General features: G+C 42.8%; 1 protein-coding gene across 1 annotated transcript in view; it reads right to left on the reverse strand.

The window, feature by feature from the left end:
* Nucleotides 1-418: 418 nt before the first annotated feature.
* MOV10L1 (Mov10 like RNA helicase 1) overlaps nt 419-27,943 on the reverse strand; it is an 83,427-nt gene continuing 55,902 nt past the window's right edge. The window contains exons 21-27 of the mRNA XM_073331779.2: nt 25,643-25,807; nt 8,113-8,286; nt 7,652-7,801; nt 6,287-6,394; nt 4,407-4,544; nt 1,524-1,615; nt 419-829 (exon numbers count right to left, since the gene is read on the reverse strand). Of these exons, the coding sequence (XP_073187880.2) occupies nt 757-829; nt 1,524-1,615; nt 4,407-4,544; nt 6,287-6,394; nt 7,652-7,801; nt 8,113-8,286; nt 25,643-25,807 (900 nt within the window). The 3' untranslated portion in view covers nt 419-756. The remainder of the gene's footprint in view (nt 830-1,523; nt 1,616-4,406; nt 4,545-6,286; nt 6,395-7,651; nt 7,802-8,112; nt 8,287-25,642; nt 25,808-27,943) is intronic.

A 27,943-nucleotide genomic window follows, 5' to 3' on the forward strand; every position in this document is an offset into this window, starting at 1 on the left:
GCTGTATTAAAAACAAAAAAAAGTTAGAGGTTGCCTAAAATGTAATGCTTTATGTCACCACTTCCTTTCTCTCATTAATATGAGAACCTGGACAAAGCCCAAGTGCAGCACAAAGCTATGAGTTTCATAAATATAGTACCTCTATTATAGGTTTTTGTGATATTTCAGCCCAAAGAGGCTAAGTCACCTTCAGAAGCTACAGATTTGTTACAACAGGTGAGAGCAAGGAAAAAAGCCTTTTAGAAACCAATAGCTTTCTTCAGAGAAAAATGCCAGAGACTAAAGAGAGGGGAAGAAGAAGAAGAAACAGAAATCCTTGAAACATTGTAAAAACTATTCTTTTGATATAAAACTTTCTCAGAAGTCTGGATTGAAATACTTGCCTGGGTCTGAACCGATACTACATGAACTCAGAGGATTGCAGGGCACTGAATAAAAGACATTACAAAATCGTAGACTATTACAGATACAAAATTAAACGTCAGATGGGAGAAATTCAACATTAGTTCCTGGTTCTTTTTAGCTTCTGTTTTGAGAAGCCAAAAGGATAATGGTACATTACAGTATGCATAAACTTTAGGTATTTATACTCGTTTGGTACAAGACTGAAGTTAGTATAGCAACTTTACCTTGACGCACAGGATTTTGAACTTAAAGTTGTTTGTAGTTAAATAAAAAAAATCCCCTTAAAGTTTAGGAATACAAACTATTTAGAAAACAATGCTGAAACTAGAGGTTCTGAGTTTCTGTTTTGGATCAAATGCTTTTCACACATTCACTTTCAGATGGAAAAGTCTTCGGGTCACGCCCTGAGCACTGGAAGTCGTATCTATGGATTAAAGTTAAAAAGTAAAAGGGAAAAATAATTACAAATGGTGAAGTAGATCCAACCACCCTCCTGTGAATAAGAAGGTGCTGGTTTAGATAAAAAGTTAATTCCTGTGTAGTAAATCTAGTATCTTGCTTAAAAGGGGCTCAGTTAGCTTAAATCACATTCTTTAAAAACTGTTCTCCCTTAGTTAAGTTGCCATCATCTTAGAAACCTTAGAAATAGATTTTCAAATCAGATTTTTAAGTTATTGGTATGAATGCTCAACAAGCAGTCAGCCAATTTGTTTTGATACACAAAGCTCTGTTTGGGTGCTTAGCTTTTAGGCACTCATTGGAATATAATGGCCTTGGTTCACTTATAATTTTTTGATGTACCTTTTCCTATTTGTAGGTCTCCAAAGGCCATACTTAATGACTTGGAGGAAACTTAAAAAAAAAAAAAAAAAAATATCTCTAGTTCCCCAAATACATGTGCACAATTTTGATAAGTTACAATATAGTCTATATAACTTCGAATTTGATAATTAACACATATGGGAAAAGAAACGCTTATATCTCAGTAACAACACCTTCTGAATATGGAAACAGATGTTCCTGTATTTATCATACCCTTATTAGAGTCTGTATCTGTTTAGAAACACACACAGTAAGTTGCCCCCACACTTAAGCATACTGAAGAAGCAGGCACTCACCGTTGCAGAGATTTCAATTCAGAAGGCAAATCGCAACCTACATAAACTCCATTTGCTAGGCTGTATTCCAAAAGAGCGCTGAAACAGGGATCCTACCAAAAAAAAGTTATGTTTAAATACAGTAGTGCAGTTAGAATTAATTTGTGTATTTCAGAGAGTATTAACAGGTGATGCAAGCGTACAGGAGACCTAAATTTATCTGAATAAATTATTGGTCAAAAAATAGAACCTGCAGACTGGTTAACAGAAGGTAATTAAATAATGTTGCTGTCTTTAGCTGGAATTTACATTTTTTACAGATAGATTCGTATGTGCTCCTAAAAGTATTAGAAGTTTCTGAAACACTGCATTCTGGAAAGGCACACTAACCTTATTTTTTTGATTCACTATAAATGATGAACCTAATACACACAGGAAGATAGTGATTCTAAATACACAGAATTCTTATTAGCTGTAGTCCTCCTCATTTCCTTACCTGGAAATGAAAGTGTTTTGGTCCATCCTCTCATCTTGGTCAACATGGATTTACAAATCACTATTTTGTGGGTAACAATCATGTTGTTTAGGTGTCAGAGTAGCAGGCCGTGTTAGTCTGTATTCACAAAAAGAAAAGGAGTACTTGTGGCACCTTAGAGACTAACACATTTATTTGAGCATAAGCTTTCATGAGCTACAGCTCACTTGCATCCAATGAAGTGAGCGAAAGCTTATGCTCAAATAAATTGGTTAGTCTCTAAGGTGCCACAAGTATTCCTTTTCTTCATGTTGTTTAGGTTGATTTGGATGCATTGTTAATAGCTTGTTAGATTCCCTTTAGGCTTAGTATTCCCAAAATAATCCAAGGACTCTTAGGGCTTGTCTATACAGTGCCTAAATCCACACCAGCTGGGGTGAGAACTGTAATACGCACCAGCTTGTGTCATGCACTAACTGACCTGTGTAAACTCTGCTGGTGTGCACTAAAAGTTCTATGCATGTTAATGCAATTCTGTTCAAAAATGGGACTGGTGTGAACTAAGACACACTATAGATAAGCTCTAAGAGCACTCGGATTCTTTTGGGAAGATTAAGCAAAAAGAGAATCTCTCTAACAAGATTAACAATGCATCCAAATTAACCTAAACATCATGACTGTTACCTACAAATATATTGATTTCTAAATTATAAATTCATATTGACCAAGATGAGAGGAGGGACTAAAACACTTTCATATCCAGGTAAGGCTGCGGATGGTAACTTAAAGAATGATGCTTCACACGGATTTTCTCCATCTAAACAAATCTAGAGTTTCCCTATATGGTAGGGAAGATTGTCAACAGGATGGCTTAGACTAAGAAAAATTCTGACTGTCCTACTTCTACGTATTTGCTTACTCTTAAGTCCTTTAGAGATGCAGAAGACATGGACAAAAAGAGCTAAATATTCTAAAGACATGTAAGTGATATCTAAAAGTATTTTGACATTGTGGATGACAATGCCCATTGTATTTCTTAGGACATGGAAGTCAATAGCTGTAGTACTAACATATAAAGAGTCCCAGCGCAACTGAAACCACAAGCTGAAAAGTCAAAAATATTGCATATAAATTCCTTTCTCTAACTGTCCCTTTAGTCACAGATAGGAACACAAATTTAAATAAAGGAGATGGCTGTGCACTGAAAAAACTAAATACAGGAAACTAGAAACAGTATGCCAAGGTTCCATCTTGGTGGCATCTCTGGTTTCTAGGTGAAATTTACTCAGTTTACAAGTAAAAACTCCTTCCTCCCCCAACCAGGGCCGGCTCTAGGCACCAGCAAAACAAGCAGGTGCTTGGGGCGGCACATTTCTAGGGGTGGCATTCCGGCGCCAGCCATGCCGCCCCTAGAAATGTGCCCCTGCTGCCCCAGCTCACCTCCACTCCGCCTCCTCCACTGAGTGTACCACCGCCACTCTGCTCCCCCCTCCCTCCCAGGCTTGCCGCCCCCCCCGCTCACCTCCGCTCCGCCTGCTCCCCTGAACGCGCTGCCTCTCCCTCGCCTGAGAGGGAGGGGGAAAAGCGGAGCGACGGCATGTTCCGGGGAGCAGGCTGAGCGGAGGTGAACTAGGGCCAGGGGTTGTATGGGGGGGGCGGGGGCCAGGAAGTAATGCAGGGGGGAATGTGGCACGCCCGGGGGAGGAGGCGGGGCCGGGGATTTGGAGAAGGGATGGAGTTGGGGCGGAGCCAGGGGGGCATGAAAAAAAAAGCAGGGGCGGCCAAAAATTTTTTTTGCTTGGGGTATAGCAAAAATCCTAGAGCCAGCCCTGACCCCAACTGCCCATCCTCCAAACTCCCTCTGGGATCTGAAAGTCAGGCCAGACTCTTTCACACTTGTGCATCACCACCATCAGTAGGAGATTATACATGCCAAATTCTGACTTTATTTTACAATTGTGCAACCCTACTGAAAGCAACATCCAATGGAACTTCTGCACATGAGAGCAGAATTTGGCTCCACACTTAAAACAATAAATATGCTAAAAGAGAATCCAGCTCACAAACCTAGCACTGCAGAACAACGCAGCTAACATGAGTAAAAAAAATTACTACTTGACTTTTAGTGACATTTCACTAAAGTCAAGAGATAATGTGCCAGCTATGCATAGGGACAGGTATGTGTTAGGTAAGAAGGTGCCATTTTAATCACTTTTCAAACCAGAACTACACTAAAAGAAAGCAGTGCTCAACACTGTTTTGAAAAAGTTTCATATAAAGGAGAACAAAGAGTCATTGTTCTTCACACCAAGTAAATAAAAACTCAAAAAAAACCCCACAGTTCATAGCCCCCAAATACCATACAAATACTGCATACACACACTTCTGTTTTTTTTTTAAACAGCGAAAAAACAAAAATACCACCTTACTTTTACAAGTACATGAGGATTTCCCACCATAATAAGCAAAGCCTTGGGTCTGGTAATTGCCACATTAAATCGTTTTGCATTAGAGAGGAATCCCAAGTAGTATCTATCATCATCAAATGAACCCTCATTCGATCGTACCTAAAACGAATAGACAAACAAAGCAACAGTCAATAAGTGAGACGGAAACTCATCAAAATATACTGCAGTCAAAAATTGTTTTCTTTCCTACTGTAGTAAGGATGGATCAGAGAAAACATAATAAGTACAACTTCACCCCGCCAACTATGTTGCCACTCTAAATATCCCCTACACAAGGCAAGTTCTCCAGATGAGACTGCTCAAGGAGAATGGTGTGTAAAGTGGCCCCAGTGAAGCAGCAATCAGGGGTGCCAATCCTAATTCAGAATGAGAAATTAGTAGTACATATCTTAATGAAGAACGCCATCTTAGAACATTATTTAATTTTATTGGTGAAGGTAGGTAATGCTCCAGAGAAGTTCTAATTGATCAACCCACAGACTAAGCTACTGTATTTGTACATGGAATAGTATTGCACGCTTCCTTACAATGCCCAGACATGCTTCAAACCTAACATGGAGGGACCACCTTCTTCAGACAACTGGTACTCTGGGACCACAACTTATCACACTTCATGTTGTTTCCTTGTTCTCTCCCAGTATGTTATATCCACCTATTGTCTCCTATTTAGATTAGGAACACTTCAGGGCAGAGACCTTCTTCACCTGTGTGTGCACACACATGCACCCAAGCTCAATGGGACCTTATGGTTAGGTTCCTAGCATGGAACTCAAGAGCTGGGTTCAAATACCTGCTCTACCAGACTTGCTGTGGGCAAGTCACTCATCACTGTACCTCAGTATCCTCACAGGTGTGCTGGGAGGATAAATATGTTAAAGACTGTGAGGCACTCATACTACAGTAATGGAGCTAAGATCAAGATAAGTACTATCACAATACAAGTAATATGGCCTGGAAGCATTAGATTTTTATCGGTAAATGTTGATAAACGTCGATCTCACCATACAGAAACCAGTGAAAATGTATTTCCATCAATAATTGACAGTCACAGCTTGGTAAAGAAAGAAAAAATGATGCTTGAGAAATCAGAGTTTGATTTAAGGCTATATACTTTGCATATTTTGACATACGATCCTGAAATCTGTGTTTTAATGGTTACGAGGCTTTAACTTTCTGAATCACAAAATCTACTGTCATTAAATAATTATCGTCTGATCCCCCTCATAATTTTCTGCAACTCTGAAATTTTAAATTGATAAACATTAAAAAAATGCTTAAAAATAAACAGATTATTCATCAAAACTATAAAAAAAAAATCAAATTCTGCCAAGCCTACAAATTTACAAGGTGATAAGATAGTTCAGTCTCCATTCATGTTTGGTGTTGGTGCTTTTGGATAGACTACCAGCAAAGGTATCAATTGAGGCAGTGACTCTGGTCATGTGCACTCCTCTCATTAGGAAGCGGGCTGAATGTTAATTTTCATATAAATCAAATAGCTGTAGACAGGTTCATTATCACAGTGATTAAAAGTTTTCTCCTCTATAGTTACTAGCTTAAATTTACACAATTTTCAATTCCCCAATTTATGTTTAAATGTACTCGAAGTTTGAAGTAAAAAAGTCATACCCTTGTGTAAAATAAATGAGACAATTGTTACAATATAAACGTAAATATTTACCAACTACTACAAAATGATATCTGACATACTGCAGTATTTGCCTGTACTTAGAAAATGAAGTAGTATCTTAGGTGCTGTGATACATAAGTGGTAGATAAAAATACGTTGCCTTTTAAAATGGTGATTACTGTTGTATAAAAAACATTGCACTTTTACATACTGTCGATATGATGATCACCAAGTACTCCTGCCCTTGAAACTCCTCTACAGAACCAACTTTAATATCCATCAAATCAACATTTCGCAGAAGAAACCTAATTTTTTCTACCTATAAAACAAAAATATTTGAAGGAATTTGTTTTTAGATTAAATAACTAGTATCTTTCATACAAAGTGTATCAAAAATAGAATCTAATGTAAAAATTTTTATACCTCTCAAAGTGTTTGCATCTGGATTGAGAGCAAATGTTCTAACTGGGAATGATTAACAAGAGCTTTTAGATTAAGTACAAAGTTCATATGGGAAAGTGTCATACCTGTTGCCAAACTAAGGGTATGTCTACACTACAAAATTAGGTCGAATTTATAGAAGTTGGTTTTTTAGAAATCGTTTTTATATATTCGAGTGTGTGTGTCCCCACAGAAAATGCTCTAAGTGCATTAAGTGCATTAACTTGGCGGAGTGCTTCCACAGTACCGAGGCAAGCATCGACTTCCGGAGTGTTGCGAAGTGGGTAGCTATCCCACTGTTCCCGCAGTCTCCGGAAATGAGATTAAAAAGTTCGTGGTTCTTTTCTTGTCTACTTGGCCAGTGCATCTGAGTTGAGAGTGCTGTCCAGAGTGGTCACAATGGAGCACTCTGGGATAGCTCCCAGAGGCCAATACCATCGAATTGTGTCCACAGTACCCCAAATTCGACCTGGCAAGGCCGATTTAAGCGCTAATCCACTTGTCAGGGGTGGAGTAAGGAAATCGATTTTAAGAGCCCTTTAAGTAGAAAAAAGGGCTTCATAGGTTTACATCGATTTAACGCTGCTAAATTCGACCTAAAGTCCTAGTGCAGACCAGGGCTAACAGGTAAAGTACCCAATAACACAGGTACGATTAGTTGTCTATGGTATTAGGTACGATTAGTTGTCTATGGACAAAATTAATCTCAACATTTTAACCAGCAACTGATATTTTTTCAGTTTCAAATTAGTTCACACTTCTTGGCTTTTTCCTCACATTAATATAGTTTCTAAGAAATTTTGTAATGTTGAAATTCTTATGGTGTATTTAGCTACTATCCAGTCTCTCCACAATTTTCTTAACTGCTTCTGTAAGTAGGCAGAAGACCAACTGTGATAGATCTGGGGACATTAACGTGGGGGAGAGAAGCAGAATGTGTCCTTTTTCATTACTGCTAGCTTTTTATCTGATAGTTTAATAGCATATTAAATATGATTGACAGTACAATACATAATGCGACTAGGAAAGCAGTCCAAAGTTTGCAATAGTTTCTTGCAATAAACAGGACTAGCAGTGAATCAAAAATATGAGTTTAAATTCAGAAACTTATCACTTATAAGCATCAGAATCAGACCTGTTTACGATATGGTGTAATCACTCCAATATCAGTCACCGACACTGCATTGTTAACATGTTTTGCAAGAAGGCAACAATAACGCATTACTTGAACTGCTTCTGTAGGATTAAACCAAGAGGGGTTGTGTCCTTCACGTGTTTCAGTGCCCTGCATTAGGAGAGAAGAAAATAAAGATCAGACACAGAGTTGTTGCAAATTTAGTGATAAATACCTGCTGATTATCTTCTTAACACTTAGGAGTTGGTTTGGAAAGAAGTCAAATTATACAGCAATGTCGGCTAATTTGATTAAATGTATCTACATAGTCTAGAATTAGACTGAGGAAAAACAAACAGGTCCTTCTCCAATTACTGCACTTCCAAGCATATGAAATTTATGTTACTGAAGAAGAAGAGTCTCCCACCTATCAAATCTCCCTTAATTCCCCACCCCCATTTTAGTAAGAATATTTTACATACCTTTATGCCATGAAAAATTAGTGGAAACCCCTTCCTCGGTAATTTTTCCCAACCCAACAAAGAAGTTACAACGGAAGTGTCTGCACAAACTTCCAGCTCTTTATGATAAAACAGTTTAGAGGGCAACGCAAGCAATGTAGAATGTGATCTGTAATTCTTCAAAAGTTTTGTAACCTGCAAGGACGAAAACTCAAAATCCATGAAATGAAATTGCACGCATACCACATCCTGCAATTCTTGTCTCCTTCTCCCAGCACAGAGAAGATTATTGTCTGCTCTTTTCTCTAACCCCTTCACCTGCCCCAGTGACCCCATCACCTGATCTCCTCCACACCTACTCTCATCCTCTCTCTTTTCCTTAATCCCTCTCCCTCACATCTAACTCTTTTCCCCGACAATACAACCATACTTAAGTCTCTCCCATCTTAAAAAAACCAAACCAAACAAAAAACCTCTTAACCCCATTTGCCTCTCCAACTACCCATCTCCCTTTTGTCTCTAAGTTCACTGAATGTGCTATCTACAGTCACTGTCTGGAGTTCCTCTACTTCAGCTGTATCCTAGACCCTGTTCCAATCCAGCTTATGCCTCTTGTACACCACTGAAACCACTCCTCCTAAAACCTCTAACGGCCTCTTCCTAGCTAAAGCTCAGCACCAATACTACATCTTCACGCCCTTTGGTCCATCAGCCCTATTTGACATTATCTACCACACTCCTCTTCCTGAAATATTGTCTTCCCTGACTGTCTTCTCTTGGTCCTCCTCCTACCTCTAATTGTTCCTTCAGCATGTTCAAGAATCCTCTTTCTCCCTCCAACTTTCTGTGAAGGTTCCACAAGGCTCTGTCCTTGGTCCCCTTTTCTTCTTCTACAATTTATCTGAGTAATCTCATCCACAGACACAAATTCAGCTACCATCTCTAAGAAGACAACTCACCGATTTGTGTGTCTACTCCAGACCTGTCTTCTTCTAGCCATATTAAAAAGTCAACCTCTCTCTGTGAGATCTCCTTGTGGATGTGTAGCTGCCAGCCCAAGTTGAATATGGTTAAAAACAGCTTCTAATAATCCATCCCAAGCCCTTGCCACTACCTCCTCTCTCAATTACTGTAGACAACTTCACCATCCTCTCACTCACATCAATAACCGGTGTATGATTTTTTACTCTGCCTTTTCTCTAGGTCCTCATAGGTCGTATCTATATCTTATCTAAGATAAGGACTTGCCTATTCATCTACACAGCCAAAACTCTTGTCCAAACTCTCGTCACCTTAAATCTCGATTACTGCATTAAGGTTCTTTTCCATTAAGAATGCTGCTGCTAAGATCATTTTCCTAGACCATAGCTTTCTTTTGCGCCCCTCCACTGGCTTCCCCTTCTCTACTGTATCAAAAATAAGTTTCTTGTCTTCACTTTCAAGGACCTTCACAGTCAAACCCCATCCTACCTATCATCTCTTATTCCCAATCAATCTGATGCTCCTCCCGAATTGGTCCATGATGCCAGCTTCCATCACTCACTTGTTAAATTTTCAAACAACCACCTTCATGCTTTCTCATGTGCTATCCCTCGGGCTGCACAAACTACTCCATCATCAACCTTTAAATCCCTCCTCAAAATGCTCCTTTGCTGCGATGCCTATAGAAAACTTGACTATGGTTAGACTGCTGATGTGCAGAGATCACTGCCTATCACACCAACTCCTTGTACTCCCCCATCTATCTACATCTATCTGTTGTCTCATCTTATTCTTAGATTATAAGCTTATGAGGGCAGGGAGCGGTTTGGTTTGTACTCCACTTTGATGAATGGGGTCCTGGTCTATGACTAAGGCTCGTAGGCACTATAGTAACAAACAACACTATTTCATCTCCATAGCACAGCAACAATTGTTGACTGCTCTAGTGCAGGCTCTACAAACTCATGGATCTCTCGTGCTTAAAGAAGAATATAGCTGATTTTTTTGTAGTAAAAGTTCTACGACAAGATTTATTGTAGCTTTTTAAAAAAAATAATAAAAACTGGTTTCATTAAATATATCCTTCTTCCCAAATGGTAAAATGTAACTCCCAGTAGACTCCATAATATTTAGACTCAGCCAAAATAGGCCTTAATGAAAGGGAATCAGTTATGGGACTTTTAACTTTGCTATTGAAGCATGAAAAGGGGACAAGCTCATTTTACGTGCATACAGTTATACAGCCAAAAGCCTAGACAAAATGGTAAACACAGTCTTCTTGCCCTTCCCTCTCATCTCTGTGGCCATTATTATCTGCTGTGACCCTGTCTGATCTCAGGATAAGTAAGGGTGGGCTAGTTCAACCTCTTGGATGGGATAACTGCTGCAGGAAGTGGTACTGGTGATTTATTAAATATTTTTCTTTCAAGTGAATCAGTACAACCAATGCTTCAGAATGACTTTAGTGGACACTGTGCTACTTTGGGCAAAACGTACCACAGGCTCAGATCACGTGTGTTACTTAAATATTCTTTGCCCTTTTTGAGAAGAAAGCTTGCACATCTGAGTGAATTCCAATTCCAGTAATCATAATCTGTTTAAGTTCTCCTGCTGTTTCCATTGAACAGACTATTAGAGTTTCTTTTTGTTTCAGCTCTGTGGTGAATGAAGTAGTTTTACAGCTTTGTTATACAGTAGACAATATTTACATTCACTTCTTTCCAGCAATTCTATAAAAGCTTATTTTCTGCTGCTGCAATATTATCTTTCCACCTTTTATGTGGAAAGATTCACAGGTTTATACCTTCTATGTTAAACGGTGGCCTAAAATTGGGAGGTGGGGCAATAGTGCCTGTGCGGCATCTTTATGGATAGATGAATGTCTGAACATTTTTCTTATGTTTGTTTACATTAATATTAAATACGGGGGAGGATTTCTGAGTTGCTTTTTCTACTAAAAAAGCAAGTCCTGTTTACCTCTGGAGTTTTATGGAGGACTGAGGAACTACTGGAGTTATGAAATCAGAGGAGACTGAAGCCCTGTCTACATGAACACTTAGTTTGCAGCAAGATAGGATGTAGATCTGCCCTGCACTACCCTAATGCACAGTAAGTGTCCATGTGGACCCTGCTGCCATGCACTAACAGTTTGCTAGTGCAGGGGTTCTCAACCCTCTTTCGTTGAGCCCCCCTCAACATGCTATAAACACTCTAGGGCCCAGGGAGGCTTGGAGCTTCAGCCGCAGGGGGGTGGTGGTGTGGTGCGTGTGTTTTTCTGGGATTCTGGCCTGTGGGGCACAGGGTCCAGCTGCTGGACAGTGCACTTGGGCATAGGCATAGTTTGACTTCTATTTTAGGGAGCAGGGCCAGATGGGGCTCAGGCCAGCTCCACACGGCAGGGTCCAGGAAGGGAGCACCACACTCCACTTCTGATTCACCTCAGCAAGCCACCCAGCCTGTCAGTGTTGGGGGAGGGGGGGAACAGGGAGGGGGGAAGCAACTAAAAATCATAACTCAAAGGGTATGCTCAGCTCAAAAAGTCTGAAAAGCACTCGCGGTGCAGGGAGACAGGTAGCTAGGGGCTGTGTGCAGGAAGGGGGATAGCAAGGGGCTGTGTGCTGGGAGGGCTCCCCAGGTCCACCCCGTGGTTGTTGCTCCCAAAGGGCTCTGCTGGCCCTGGAGCCAGGTACTCCCATCCAGGCTGCTCTTACTGGCTGCGTGGGTAGTCAAAGGGGGATGGGAGCTGAGGAGCAGCTGTAGACCCGGACACCAGGAGGAGGAGGAGGAGCACCATGGCTGCCCGCTCCATGGCATTAGTCAGAGGAGCAGCCATCCTGTACTGCTCAGCTCTGGCTTCCCATTTTTGACCTGGGCAGGGGGGTGAGGCCTCGGGAGGGGGCATGGGGGGGAGAAAGAAGAGGTAGAGGGAGCGTTTGGAGCTTCCCCTGGGACTGCCCCACTCTGGTTAAGGCACTACAGTTTGGGGGTGGGTGGGGGAGAGACTCTCCAACTCTGCCCATAGGCTCGGGGCTTGTGCCCCACAGGGTGCCGGGGCTCAGGGCTCACAGATCCTCTGAAACCAACTTGTGGCCCCCAAGGGGGCCATGGACACCTGGTTGAGAACCACGTCCCTAGTGCACTTTGATCTACTCCCAGGAGTAGATCAAAGTGCACTAGCGGAAAAAATGTTTACTTACCTGTTCTGTAACTGTTGTTCTTTGAGATGCAGTTGTACACATGTATTCCACTCAATTATATGCGCAACCAGGATGCTGGAGCCAGAGAGTTTTCTGCAGCAGAACCCATTGAGGCAGTGCTCATAACCTACACATCCTCAGACCCTCTCCCCCAAGACTATGTAAGAATAGCACCACTCAGACCACCCTCAGATCCTTTGCATCTGAACCTGGAGAAACAGGACTCCGATGCAGAGTGGACAGAGGTTGGGTCATGGAAGACGTGTGCAACCACATCTTGAAAACAGTTATAATAAAGGTAAGTAACAGTTTTGTCTTCGAGTGGTTGCACATGTGTACTCCACTCAGGTGAGTGACAAGCAGTACCATTAGGAGGCAGGAATCAGAGTTTATTTAAATAGCGACTATAACACCACTTTTCCAAAGTTTGTATCAGATCTTGCAACTGTAGTGATGGTGTAATGATGAATGAAGGTATGCACAGAGGACCAAATAGCTGCCCTACAAACATCCAGTATGGGTATGCCCTTTAGAAAAGCTAGAGATAGCCTGAGATCTCATTAATGGGCTGACAGTCTCTGTGAAGGAGGGGTATTCACTATCTCATAAGCTGTCATGATACAGGAAGTAATCTGGAAACTGCTTGCTGTCTTACTCTGTCAGCACACAAAACAAAGAGCTGAGGAGACAGCCTAAAAGGCTCAGTCCTCTTCAGACAGAAGGCTAATACTGGCTTTACATATAAAGTATGCAGATGAGCCTCATCCCTATTTGAGAGCGGCTTTTAAGAAAAAACACAGGTAAATATATTAAAAATTTTGGATGTGCTCTCAAAGCTACTTGGATCTTTGATAAACAGCATATATAGAGGTCCTGCTACAAGACCCTGATGCTCACCCACTCTTCTGGCTGACATAATAGGAATGAGGCAGGATTCTTCTGATATCAAAAGACAAAAGAACAGGTGGCCATAGGCTCAAATGGAGGCCCATTAAAGAAGCTATAGTCTGGGGGCCCAAATGGAAAATCCTGCCTAAATCTGAAATTTGTAGCATCCATCTGCAGAAATGGTTAACACATTTTTATGAAGGGATTAATTCCCTGGAGTTATTTGCTTGTGTGTGTGTTGTATTATGTAGTGGTAATTGAGAATTATGGGTGCTTTTGTAAATCATCTCAAATTGCCTTCACACATTTCCTGAAAAAGTCCAAGTAATGACTCTTCTTTAATGCGTGTATAATTATACATTTATTTCATCCCATAGTGATTTCATTATAGCAAATGAACTTTAAATATGTTCTCTGCTTGTTGTTTTGTCTATATGTGTAATTTATGATTCGCTTACATAATGTAATGTGATTATTTCATCTGCTATTCCAACAGTAACATCTATTGTGTACTGTCCAGTGCTGCCAGCATCAGCTACTGAATGGGATACAGTTTTCACTGTAATGAAGAATGTCAACAAGATGTCTAGGACACTTGGCCAAGATGATGGTGTTTTGACATTTGATGAGGCTATATATTGTAAGGCTAAAGTGATTCAGTGGAGGTGTCCAGAGGAATTTCAGAAAAAACAATCTTGAGAATGGGTGGTTTCTACATAGCACAGACATTTCTGGCTATAACTGGAAAGAAGTACGAAGAGTGCTCTGGAAGACATCCTCATAGAATTTCAATTGCATGGTAGCAACACAGCAAGCAATCTACTTAAAGGCAGTTATACAACCGTGGAATGAAGGCCCACAAGCTTACAATGGAGGCTCTGTCCAGATTGCGGTGGCAGGCATTTTGTAAATGGATACAAGACAATGAGATTGACTGTGATGTAGACCTTACCAACAGCAAGCTCCAAGAATGTCAAATTCCGGTATCGAAAATGGTGCAACAAGTCTCACAGCAGACACTTGCCCAGCTCAGTGATGCCCTCAAGAATGTACTGGATGTAGTACACAGATTCTGCAATTTTGGAACAGCAACTTCCCAAACCTTTGCATTCTGAGATGATTACATCAAAATGGTTAACATCTCAATGTGTTTCATTAGAGCAGAAAGTGAAAACAACTGGCACATACATCTTGCAGTGCTTTTAGAGATACTACTACTTTTCACTTTTGACTGTACCAGCTATGCCCGCTGGGTATCTGTGTACATCAGTGATACGAAGTTTCTGCCAGATTAAGCCGCCCAAAGTTCATGATCAATCTGTGCAAGGAACTTATGCAGTGGCTCAGTCTACAAATAAATTCAGCAAAGTCTGGATAGACATGGCACTTGAACAAACAGTAAACTGTGATAATAAAGAAAAAAGGGGATATAGTGGGTTTCACTTTGAAACCAGGATCTTAGATGGTTCATCACTGCTCATGAGTGCTTAGCTATCACAACTTCCACAAAGATAACATGTGTTATATAGTAGACTCAGATGTGTCACAAGGAAAACACAAGGAGGCTGCACCACTTTGCATGCAATGTGATGAAGGAGATGTAAATAAGGGAGTTTGCACCATCACTGAATCCATGACAAACCCATTTGATTTGAATGTGAATTGAGAACATTCACCAACATTGCAAGTGGCATTGTTTGTACCCGCAAAGATTGCTACCAAGCTTGTTACTACAAATGATATAGGAATCAAAGCAATGAAACAGTATGTGGAAGAGATTAAATTCAAATACCACTGGTTTCTTTGAACCACTGCCTAAGCTCAACATCAAAACATTTGCATCTCTAAGCAAGAAGTTCAACCTGAAAGTTAGTAGTGATAAGACAGTTGTTTAGCTGTCTTGTAGTAACTACACAAACAAGAGATACATGAGCATTCTACAGTTCAATATGTTCTAGCACATTTGGATGGTACCCTGAACAAAACTGCAAAGAGTAAGCTATTGCCTGAATTAGAAAGAGTGAGAGTCCATATCAACTGCCAGCATTCAACAAGCGCACAACTTGGATAGCAAATGGCAAGTCTGTTATTCAAATGGTCAGGCCAGAAGGTGCAACTAGCTTTGCAGAACTTGCTGACTTGGGTTTCAGAATAGTACACCACCCTCTACAGAGTTATGAGAGCTGCAAAAGAACATATATTGTCTTTACTTATATCATGTCAAAGATTCAATTGAAAGTTTCTGGGCATGCACAGAGGCATCATCACAAAGCAATGAAGTAAAAATCCATGGTCCCAATGGAGAAAATTCATTGAAAACCCCAAGAATAAAGCACATCTGGTAAAATTTTTCTCAGAATCATGATCACCCACACCATAGCAGCTGAACTTGGCCAACAACAATACAGAATGTTGCCAGTAGTACGCATGCTGACTGGGTGTGATTCAACCTGCTGCTTGGCAAGGGTTGGCAAACTAAAGCCATGGAAGCTTGTCAGAAGAATCCACCCAAATTTAAAAGCCTTGCCAATTTTGGCATTACGGTGGTTACTCCTGCACAGCTGGCATCAGCAGAGCTTCCGATAGCTCTTCTCTATAACCCAAAAGCTAACTCTGTGGGTGCAAATAAAATTGCGATATAAGCTTTTCTGTCACAAACAGGCCCAGAAGGCAGCCTTCCCCCCAGTTTACAATAATCTTCTGCAACATACCAAGCACATAAATTAGCCTTACTGGGAACCATACCAAGGAGGCTCAGCCTGACATCCCTTCCCCAACTAGAAATGGCTGGCATCACAACAATGATGGACACATTTCTCCAACAATTGACTAATGACAGACATCTGTCTCTGATGCAGTCCAGGAGCTCATTACGTGGGGGGGGGAGAAGCCAAGTGTGAGCACAACTACTGTTACTCAAGACACAGTATGACAAGCATACAGACTTGACAGAATCCTGATGGTGAGGTTGCTGCCTTGGATTTGAGGGGGGTGGACCCCAGAATGTGATCAAACTCATTGCAACCATATTATGCGCGTTCACACACCATGAATTAATAAAATAGAACACCACATAATAAAGGGTTAATTTGAAAGCAGGCTTTTAGAGGCAAGGTCAGAACTAGCTGGCAGTTTCTGCTAATCATAATGGGAGGAGGGGAAAGAAAAGTCAACAACTGAGAAAAAGAAATTAAGTGGATGGAAAACCCTGAATTTGGGTGACTGATACAGAAGTATTATTATGATTAAGATTGTTAGGAATGTGTTGATAAGTAGTTTACTGAAAGTTAGGAAAAGTAATGATTTTAATAGGGGTCACTAAGATGTATAAAGAAAAGGAGTACTTGTGGCACCTTAGAGACTAAACAAATTTATTTGAGCATAAACTTTCGTGAGCTACAGCTCACTTCATCGGATGCATTCAGTGGAAAATGAAAATTCCACTGAATGCATCGATGAAGTGATCTGTAGCTCATGAAAGCTTATGCTCAAATAAATTTATTAGTCTCTAAGGTGCCACAAGTACTCCTTTTCTTTTTGCGAATACAGACTAACACGGCTGCTACTCTTTAAGATGTATAAGTTAGTTATAAAAGATGAGCTAAGACAGTGTATTCTGGAGCAGTCCTCTGAAGCCACCTTGAGAGATGTTTTTCCTGATGGCTTTTCTCCCTGGCAGGTGAACAACTGGCCACTGCAAACATGCTGTTAATTACTCAATACTGTTCCAATCTAATAAACTCCAGTTTTAGATAGAGCACGCTTACTTACATTAATCTTTCATCATATGGAATTGCTCTGTTCCCACTGATTTATTCCTGACACTGCCTGGAGTGAAATAGTGAAGTTACCCCTGCTGTTGCAGGTGGACTGGACTTAGCACTCTAGGTGGAGTCGCCAGAGCCAACAATGGCTCTAGGGAGGACGAGTGGCCCAGCACGGGTCTCACTGCATTAGTCACTCCCCACTTAATCATAGAATATCAGGGTTGGAAGGGACCTCAGGAGGTCATCTAGTCCAACCCCCTGCTCAAAAGCAGGACCCATCCCCAATTAAATCATCCCAGCCAGGGCTTTGTCAAGCCTGACCTTAAAAACTTCTAAGGAAGGAGATTCCACCACCTCCCTAGGCAACGCATTCCAGTGTTTCACCACCCTCCTAGTGAAAAAGTTTTTCCTAATATCCAACCTAAACCTCCCCCACTGCAACTTGAGACCATTACTCCTTGTTCTGTCCTTGTCCTTGTCTGGGACTCACTTGTCCCTCTTTGGAACTGGAGAGCGCCCTCTCTTGGTGCGCTGTTTCTAATGCTTCTTCCTCGGCACCAGGGATGGAGAATGGTGCCGGTGGAGTCCTTTGCAGGGAAGCTGAAGTGCTCAGTGCTGATTTGGATCAGCTTGGCACCTAGGCCAGTCTGAGGGCTGCCTCCATACAAATATGTCTATATTTCTGAATATGTGGGCTGAAGCTCCTGAAGATCTGGCACTTCTCCTTAATGTGAGTTTCCCTGAGGCACTTTAGACTGCTAGAATGCGGGTCACTCTCTGGCATGGGCTTGCGGCAGGAGGCACATGACTTGAAGCTCGGGGACTGGGGCATGACCAGGCCCTGGTATGAAAATCCGTCAACAACAGGGACCACTATTCACCCTATATACACTAACACTTACTAAGAACTATATAAACTAACTGCAAAAACTATACAATATATTATAAAGTCCAAGGGAAAGAAGTCTTGCAAGAGCAAGAGGGATCATTCCAAGTAACCGTCACAGGCAGTAAGGGTGCGGAGTTGGCGGCACCCCTTATACCGACGCATCTGCATGTGACTCCAGGGGCAACGAGAGCCAGTCCTACGGATACCCCAAGGGAAAAATCTTCAGCAACCGCGCACGTGGCACGCACACACCCCGAGCACGGAATGGATACGAGCAGGAACTCAAAGAAGAAAAAGTGCATCTAGTAGACTGCTCTCTACTATTAAGCAATATTTCCCGAACTGCCACTGAGCAGTCTCTCTGTTTGATCTAACTACTCAACAGTCACACCATGAGGTACAGACTGTTTGGATCTGGGTGCAATGTAGGTCTAGGATGCTGGTACAGTAGGCCTGGAAGAATAGACAGAGATGACATGGAGTTTGAATCGAGAAACTGTGAAGATCAGAGATCCAGCACTGGCTTGACCAAGATAGCATTATGAGAATTATCCTGGCCTGGTCTTGTTTTACTTGGACAATAACCTGTGGGATAAGCAGAATGGGGGTAATGCATACATGAAGCTCAGTCCCCATGTTGAGAGAAAGGTTTGGGTTAGCAAACCTGTACTCTGGCTCACTCAGAATGGAACAGAACCGATGGCACTTCTTGTCTTTTGTTGTGAATAGGTCAAATGCTGAAATACCCCAGACCTGAAAGTTGGTTCGGAGCACACTATTCTTCAGGGACCACTTGTGATTTTGGGAAAGTCTCCTGCTGAGGTGATTGGCCAACTAATTCTGGGAACTTGGTAAGTGTGTGGAAATGGGAGCAACCCCTTCTTTGATGCAAAAGTCCCATAGATTTATCACCTCTAGACAAAGCTGATCAGATCATGCTGTCCCAGTCTGTTTAGGTAGTACACTGTGGCTGTATATTTGGTCAGCTTCTAGATCAACAAGCTCTTTACACAGAAAAGCACAACAAGCCCTCTGAATCGTGCAGAATTTGCGGACACAGATAGAGCAGGAGGCAATTCTCCATATTAACTCTTAGGTTTGTAACCCTTCTAGATAAGCACCCTGTCCTATCAGGAGGGAAGCATCAGTAACAATTGAAGGTGGCAAGAAAAGGGTACGCCCTTGCATGTGTTGTTCTGACCCATCCACCACTCTGGAGGCTATAGGACTGCAGGACAAACCCGTACCAGTATTCTAAGGGATGTCTTTTCGGTTGATACACTGAGTTCAGCCACGCTCGAAGGATGCACAGGAGAAGCAAGGCATGTTGGGTCACACAAGTACATGTGGCAATATGGCCTAAAAGCCTTAGTCATCATTAGATTGTGACGGTGGGATCTGACTTAAGAGATAAGTACAACTAGTGAATGGTCTGAGATTTCTCTAGAGAGAGAAAAGCCATCAAATTTGCAGAATGGAGTAGGGCCCCGTGACACTGGCAGATCAGGTGTCCTCTCATGCCAAGGTCCCTATGTTTCAATTGAACACTGACAAATACATAGCTGGAATCAGTCTGGCTCACTTATGTGTTAGCATTGGTAAAACAGGTATTAAGATTGGAAGCATGCATTTGGTATTCAGAGTTTATTGAATACTTGCAAGTAGCTGTGTGAATTAATCTCATTTAGAACATCTGTAGCCTACATTGTAAAGGTAATATTTGAGCAGTTGTATTGTGAGTTGGGAAATCACCAGACAGGAGAGACACATTAATTAGTGTGAAGAGCTGACCTTCAACAGAAGGTATTACGCCCTTCCCCAAAGGAAAAGTCCATCGATACCAGATTGTGGGACGTTGCAACTGGAATTTCCGTATGTACTGTCAATAAGAGGACAAAAGACTTTTGTTGTTCTTCTCTCCTCCCTGTGACAATGAGTCATGCAAGCGGATTCCTCCCATCAGCTGAGTTTGCAGCTCAGACCACATGGCAGGAGGGGCTCAAAATCCCAAGAGAAGGAACTAGGTATCTCTATGCTGTTTGGACTTGGGGGGAGCATTGGCAGCAAGGTGTATCTAGGCATAGCAAGAGATCCCCAGCTGCTTAGCCTGAGTTAGCCCTAAAGCTCAAACAGAGCTTGCTGATTACAGAAGCCTATATTGCCTTTTAAAATTGAAGAGTAATTCATGCATGTGACTGTTTGCTTGCTTTAACCTTGTAATTTCCTTTTAATATTTCATGAATCTTTATATACTTTATTATAGAATTGGCTGTAAGTGTTGTCTTTGGTGTTAGATCTAAGGTGAAACTGACCTGTGGTAAGTGAGTAGTGCTTTGGGACTGTGAGTAATCTGAATAGAGTGGTGATTCTTGGTGTAAGGGCTGGGTGGCGAGATAGGTCAGAGTACCCAAGGGAATTGTCTGTGATTCCATGTTAGGGTCAGTATAATACTTGAGATGTTTCCACTTGATATTGGTTGGTGAAATTTAAGTTGGAACTCTCAGCCTATTTGGGGTTTGTGCCCTGGTTCCTAACAGTCTGCCCTGAGGTTGGTACTCATGTTCTTCTACCACGGCAGGCAGTGTTACAGCCCCAATTAATTCAAATTTTCCATGTCAGGACTAATGTAGATGGTCTCCTGTTCAGCAAGAGTTCAGGTCTGATGTTCAGACCTGCCTTGTCCTAACCAATCATTCAGAAGGCATGAATTCTTTCTCCTCAAGTAGGTCACCACTACTGCCATGCACTTGGGTATACATGCAGGGCCCACAGCAGGCTAAAAGGGAAGTATTGTGTATTGACAGTGTTGGCCCACTATTACAAGTCTTAAAAACATTCTGTGACTTGGCAGTACTGCCACATGTATGTAAGCAGCCTGAAGATAAGATCAAAGGCAGCAAACCAGTTATTGTGGTCAAGGGAAACAATGACTGACATTAGGGAACTATGTGAAATCTTACATGCCTAAAGAACTTGCTGAGATTTCAAGGTTCAGCATGTGTGTCAGACCTCCCCCTTTGCATGTGGAGAAAGTACTGAGAATAAAACCCCTTTCCCTGATGTTAAAGGGGAATTTCCTCTATGGCCCTTAGAGCTAACAGTCTGAATTTCTTGAAGGAGCACTGACTTGTGAGATGGGTCCCTGGAAAGCGATGGGATTGGTGAGAAAGCAAAGTGGACAGGAATTGGATAGAATAGCCTAGTGCATAGTGCTTAGGGCCCATTTGTCCATTGTTCTAGATTTCCAAGCATGAGGAAATGGGATAATCTGTCCCCAAACAGTGTGGGGGAAATGGCAGAAAGATCACTGAGTATTGCTGTCCTTGAAAGAGAAGTCATATGGGTTCCTTCCTAGTAACTGACTGAAGATGAGCTGGCTGTGTCGAGCTGGGAGTTGGTATGGTGGCTCTTTGTAATACTGATGTTAGTATTGACACCCACAGCAACATTACCAACAGCTTTTGGAGGCTGGGGCACAGACCACTAATGAATGAAGAGTAGCAGGAGAGTCTTTAAATGAACGTAAAGTTTCATCAGTTTTGTCTGAAAACAAAAATAGATGATCAAATGGGGAGGTCCTCTATAGCTTGCTGGATATCGGAAGCAATGCCCGAGTTCTGTAACCACGAGGCTCACCTCATTGTTATTGCAAAGGCTATTATTCTAGAAGAAGCTGCAGTCATTCCAGTATGTGCTTCTATGACATCTTGGTGACCACGCAACCTTCTTCAGGAAAGCCTTAAATTCCTCCCTTGCATCTTCTGGTAGTTTGTCAGTAAATATGGACCTTGTATCCCAGTTTACAAAGTCATATTTAGCTAACACTACCTGCTGGTTCACTATATAGATTTGTAGAGGAGGTGGAATAAATTTGTCTCCCAAGTAAATCAAGCCTCTTGGGCTCTTTTTCTTTGAGAGCTGAGTTAAATCTCCCTTGACACGATCTTTCACTGGTGCACCCATAACTACTGGAGTTTGGGGCAGGATGGGGAATAAAAGCACTCAAAGACTGGTATCTTAACAAGACATTGTTTGTACGCTTAGCTGTAGGAGCTAAGGAAGCCAATGTGGGCTGCAAGGTCTTTGCCAGCTCTAGAAGAGTCTCATTAATTGGATGGGCTACCCTTCCAGGGGCAGCCATTTGTAGAATATCGAAAAGCCTGTGACTTCTCTCGAACAAGCTCAGCTTATATGCCCAAAGCTACAATAATTCTTCTCAGCAACTCCTGAAAGTTGAATCAGAAAAGAAGAGTCCAGGGGTGTCATAAATATAAAGGGAAGGGTAAACCCCTCTGAAATCCCTCCTGGCCAGGGGAAAGCTCCTCTCACCTGTAAAGGGTTAAGAAGCTAAAGGTAACCTCGCTGGCACCTGACCAAAATGACCAATGAGGAGACAAGATACTTTCAAAAGCTGGGAGGAGGGAGAGAAACAAAGGGTCTGTGTGTCTGTCTATAGTCGGTCTTTGCCGGAGATAGACCAGGAATGGAGTCTTAGAACTTTTAGTAAGTAATCTAGCTAGGTATGTGTTAGATTATGATTTCTTTAAATGGCTGAGAAAAGGATTGTGCTGAATAGAATAACTATTTCTGTCTGTGTGTCTTTTTTGTAACTTAAGGTTTTGCCTAGAGGGGTTCTCTATGTTTTTGAATCTAATTACCCTGTAAGATATATACCATCCTGATTTTACAGGGGGGATTTCTTTATTTCTATTTACTTCTATTTTTATTCAAAGTCTTCTTGTAAGAAACTGAATGCTTTTTCATTGTTCTCAGATCCAAGGGTTTGGGTCTGTGGTCACCTATGCAAATTGGTGAGGCTTTTTATCCAACATTTCCCAGGAAAGGGGGGGTGCAAGTGTTGGGAGGATTGTTCATTGTTCTTAAGATCCAAGGGTCTGGGTCTGTAGTCACCTAGGCAAATTGGTGAGGCTTTTTACCAAACCTTGTCCAGGAAGTGGGGTGCAAGGTTTTGGGAAGTATTTTGGGGGGAAAGACGTGTCCAAACAGCTCTTCCCCAGTAACCAGTATTAGTTTGGTGGTGGTAGCGGCCAGTCCAAGGACAACGGGTGGAATATTTTGTACCTTGGGGAAGTTTTGACCTAAGCTGGTAAAGATAAGCTTAGGAGGTTTTTCATGCAGGTCCCCACATCTGTACCCTAGAGTTCAGAGTGGGGGAGGAACCTTGACAAGGGGTCATTGAGTCAATGGGCAAGGAGGAAGACAGGTTAACAAGAAATGACAGATCCTCCTGTGATGGGAAACAAACAGGAAACAGTTCCTCTCATAATATTGGCTGCTCAGGGGAAACTGTCTCTGCATGTTTCCAACCTAGATAGCTCTGGAAGCTGTTCTGCCAGATGCTCGGCAACCTTCCCCTAGATGGAGCCACTGATAAAGATCTGGGGGGGGGAGATCACAAAGCACCCCAAGAGGGCAAAGAAGGCTACTGAGGGTCAGCCAGTAATTACTAGGCCCTGAGGATCTCTCTCTGATGAATGATTGGTCCCACTCCCAGAACCATTGAGGCCCTTCAGAGGCTGCCTAGACAACTTGCTAGACTCACTGCACCAAGGACGGGATGGTAAATTACCAGAATATTCCAAGACAGACTCCAAAGAGCCGCCTGAGTAGTCAGTGGTCATTGGAGGTTCAAAGACTGATGGGGCCACTAGGCAACCTGACTTATCTGTAGCCCATTATAAAGAGACCAACATCGGTACCTAAGTAAGGTAGTCTACACTGCAGTGGCACCCTGAAACGGCAAAGGTATGGCATCATGAATCTGTGCCGAGAAAGACCTTGTAGTTGGTGCCACAATATCAACTGTAAATCAGTACTCAACTCTGACTATCATTCTTGTATCAGGGCTAAAGAATGTACTGGTGCTGACATGCTGTGTACCGCTGCCAAAGAGAGTACAAAGATGCTGAGTCCCCGCCATATTTATTAGCTTGTACAGATACTAGTACTGCTAACAGTCTCTGCACAGAAGCTGAGACAACAAAAGCAACTGCAGTGCAATAGATTCCTGCTTCACAGGAGAGTCTGGAATGGAGATGCATAACAAATCCTTTGCTGCCTCATAAGCTTGCAAAGTTGTCAGTACTGAAACAGCATCCAGAGACTTAATGGCTGTCCTGCTGATTGTACCGGAGTTGACGGCATGGTACAGATATCCATGATATCAGGGAGACATGGGTCAATGGCCCAGCTCCACCATGAGTACCTAAAGAGTTCCAGTGATGTTCTGAGTCCTTTTTGAATAGGATATTTCTTCAACTTCAAGGGATTCTTATCTGTCATGTCCCCTCTTTTCGGTAGGCCCCGGAGCAGAAGGCTGACCCTTCTTTCTCCGTGGAGAATATTCTCCAAGTCCAGAGGTCTGTCAAGACAACCACAGCAGCAGTCTGCACAAGGGTGGCAGGGTGTTTACTCAAGGGCCTTGGGACTGAGGCTGTCCTCATCACATGCTCCATGAGGTGCTGAACAGGCACGTCTCTGGAAACATGCGTTCTTTTCTTGAGCAAACGGCAGATATTGCACCCCTCCTAATGTGTCCCTTGCCAAGGCACAAAAGGGAGTGTGTATGGTGATCACTATTTGGAATCACTGGGTGAGCACACGATTGGAATGTGCAACCACTCGAAGTACTTCTTTTAGTGAGCAGCAGTTTCTACATGCACACAGTGCATAGCAGGCTACTGCGGGGTAGATTTACATCCCAGCTTGCCACGACTAAGTGTTCTTTGAGACAAGCCCTGAAAGGTGGTGTGACGGGGCAAGGCCAGATGGCTATAGAAAAGTAGTGGGAGATAGATATATTGGCCCCAGACTAAATAAATCCCTGGTACCAGGGTAAGTAAATGCCAGCTCCTCTAGGTCAATTACGACACCTGGGGCCAATTAAGATCTTTCCAGAAGGCAGGGAGGATAGCTAGGTTGATTGGGAAACCTAAAGCCAATTAGGGGCTGGGTGAAACTAGTTAAAAGCTTCCAGTTAGTTAGTTGGGCGCATGTCAGGAGCTGTAGGAGGAAGCTGCACTGTTGGAGGAATTGAGCAAAGAGCAGTACAAACCATTTCAGGCACAAGGAAGAAGGCCCTGAGGTAACGGTGAAGTAGATATTGAGGAAGCGGGGGCTGCTGTGGGGAAGTGGCCCAGGGAATTCTACATGTCCTATTTCCAAAAAGTCAGCTACCATAGCTGCTACTATTAGGGTCCCTGGGCTGGGACCCAGAGTAGAGGGTGAGCCTGGGCTCCCTCCCCGATTAATCACTGAGACTGGGAGATAACAGAGACTGTGTGAGGGAGGGTTGCTTCTCCTCACCTCCCTTGCTGGCTTATGATGAAAATAGCTCAGCAGGCTGTGACCCTTGCCTCTAGAGAGAGAAGAGCTACGTGGAGGGTCACAGTGAGCCTCTGAGGCTAGCAGAATCCGCCAGGAAACGCAGGACCCACGGAGACAAGGACAGAGCTTTGTCACAGTGGATAATGGGAAAGGGAAGGGATTTTAAGTCAACGTTAAGCATTTTGTTTTTTGTCTAACATTTACATTATTCCACTGTCTAAACACATAGTTGAGGGGGAAAACCATCTTTGAAGGGGTAGACATGTTAACTCTTTAATAAATAAGGTACAAGAAAACTCACAATACACACTTGAAATCTTGAAGTCTTCCAACAAAACCACAGAAGACCAAACTCGGTCCTCCTTTCTTTATACATCAGAAAGCAACAATAGAAGTGAAACTCCCTCCCTCCGCCCATCCACGTATTTTTTCTTCTTAGGGCAGCTCACTTAAAAAAAAACAAACCCTGCAGTTTAACTTACCAATAGAGGATTGTACGATCCATATGCACCAAAAGTATCCTCATTTCTCTGATATAGAGATTGTGACATTAGTCTTTCCAGCATGGATACATTTAATCCGTAAGCCATTGCAAGTCTAGATTTAATTACTGGTCCTAATTGCATTGGATCTCCAGCGAGCACTATCTGCAGAAGAAGTAAAAACCCTCTTCTGTATTAGAACTGACACAAAGTTAGATGAATACATTTTTTTTAAAAAACTAAGGATTAAAAAAATCAACTGCTGTTACAATACTGTAGACATTCTTTCTCAAATGGCTAACACTATTCAGTGGGTGGAGGGAAGGTGCAAAGTAATGATTAACTTGATGGCTGACTTTATTGCACAAATGTACAAGAATTTTATTCTTTTAAAGATAAAATATGATACAATTATTTGCACCTGAAAAAAAACAAAAAACCCCCCCCAAAAACACAGTTACCCACCTTTTTCGTAACTGTTGTTCGAGATGAGTTGCTCATATCAATTCCATTCTAGGTGTGCATGTGCCCGTGTGGTCATTAGTTTTGCCTTAGCAGTATCTGAAGGGCCAGCTGTGGCGCCCCCTTGAGTGCCATGCTCAGGCGTTCGTATATCAGGTGCCACCGGCCCTACGCTCTCTCTGTTCCTTCTTGCCGACAACTCCAACAGAGGGGCAGGGGTAATGGAATGGACATGAGCAACACATCTCGAATATTTACGAAAAAGGTGGGTAACTGTTTTTTCTTCAAGTGCTTGCTCATGTCGATTCAATTCTAGATGACTTACAAGCAGTTATCAAAGGAGATGGGCTCAGAGTTCGTGGTCTTGTAGCTTACAGCACTGCTCTGCCAAAGCCAGCATCATCTCAAGCTTGCTGGGTAAGGGCAAAATGAGACAAACGTTTGAACAGACGAGCAGGTAGCGGCCCTACACATCTCTTGGATTGCTACCTGTCTCAGGAAGGCCACTGACTATGCTTGTGTCCTAGTCGAGTGTGCCATCACGATTGCCAGCGGAGGCACTTTCACCAGATCACAGCAGTAGCGGATGTAGGCTGTGATCCAGGACGAAATTCTCTGAGCAGACACTGGGCGACCTTTCGTTCTGCCACTGCAACAGTGTTGACTTACAGAACGGCCTTGTTCTATCTATGTAGAAGGCCTGCACCCTCCAGACATCCAGGGTGTGTAGTCTACTCTCATCTGACACATGAGGTTTTGGAAAGAAGATAGGCAAGTACATCTCCTGGCCAGTATGAAACTGGGAAATAACTTTGGGCAGAAACCCTGAGTGCAGTCACAGCTGGATCTTATCCTTGTAGAAGACCATATAGGGAGGCTCAGAAGTAAGCACCCTGAACTCGGACACCCTGGGGGCTGACATTATCGTGACCAGGAACGAGACCTTCCAGAAGAGAGCAGGAAGTCAGAGGCTCAAATGGAGACTCCATGAGCCTCAACAGCATGAGATTCAGGTCCAGGGGAGTGGGAGAATGGGGTCTCAAACATGCGGGTAGAGACACTCCAGACCTTTCAAAAACTGTACTACCATGTCATGAATGAAGATCAACCTGCCTTGAAACAGAGGATGGAAAGTCGAGAAAGCGACCAGGTGGACCTTGACCAATGACAGGGACAAATGTTGGAGTTTGAGGTGCAGCAGATAATCCAGGATCTCCTGCAGCAGGGCCTGCTTGACCCAAATACACGCATTCTGAGGCCCAACATGTGGATCTTTCCATTTGGCCAGGTAAGTCGCTCTTGTGGAGGGTTTCCTGCTACCCTGCAAGACCAGCTGGACACGGGTCAAGCATGCCTATTCTTCCATGCTTAGCCATGTAGTAGCCAAGCCATAAAGTGCAGCGCCACCAGGTTCAGATGCAAAAGGCTGCTGTGGTTCTGTCACAGCAGATCCGGCCAGAGAGGCAGCTGCAGTGGGGAGGTTACCAAAAGGCTCAGTAACTTGCCTAACCAGTGCTGGGCGAGGCCACGTGGGGGATATTAGGATAACTTTTGCCTTGTCTTGCCCGATCTTCACAAGGACTCTGTGAATCAGTGGCACTAGTGGGAAGGCATACATCAGCGCTCCCAACCACAGAATGAGAAAGATGTCTGGCAGGGAGCCCGTCAGTTTCCCAGACTGAACAGAACACGTGTCATTTTCTGTTCTGCCTGGACACGAACAGGCCCACCTGGGAAGTCCCCCACCTCTGGAAGATTATGCTGACCACCTCCGGATGGAGCAACTACTCGTGGTGAGAGGAGACAGTCCTGCTGAGGTGATCTGCCAGGACGTTCCTG

The sequence above is a fragment of the Lepidochelys kempii genome, chromosome 1, assembly GCF_965140285.1.
Source record: "Lepidochelys kempii isolate rLepKem1 chromosome 1, rLepKem1.hap1, whole genome shotgun sequence".
Taxonomy (NCBI): domain Eukaryota; kingdom Metazoa; phylum Chordata; order Testudines; family Cheloniidae; genus Lepidochelys; species Lepidochelys kempii.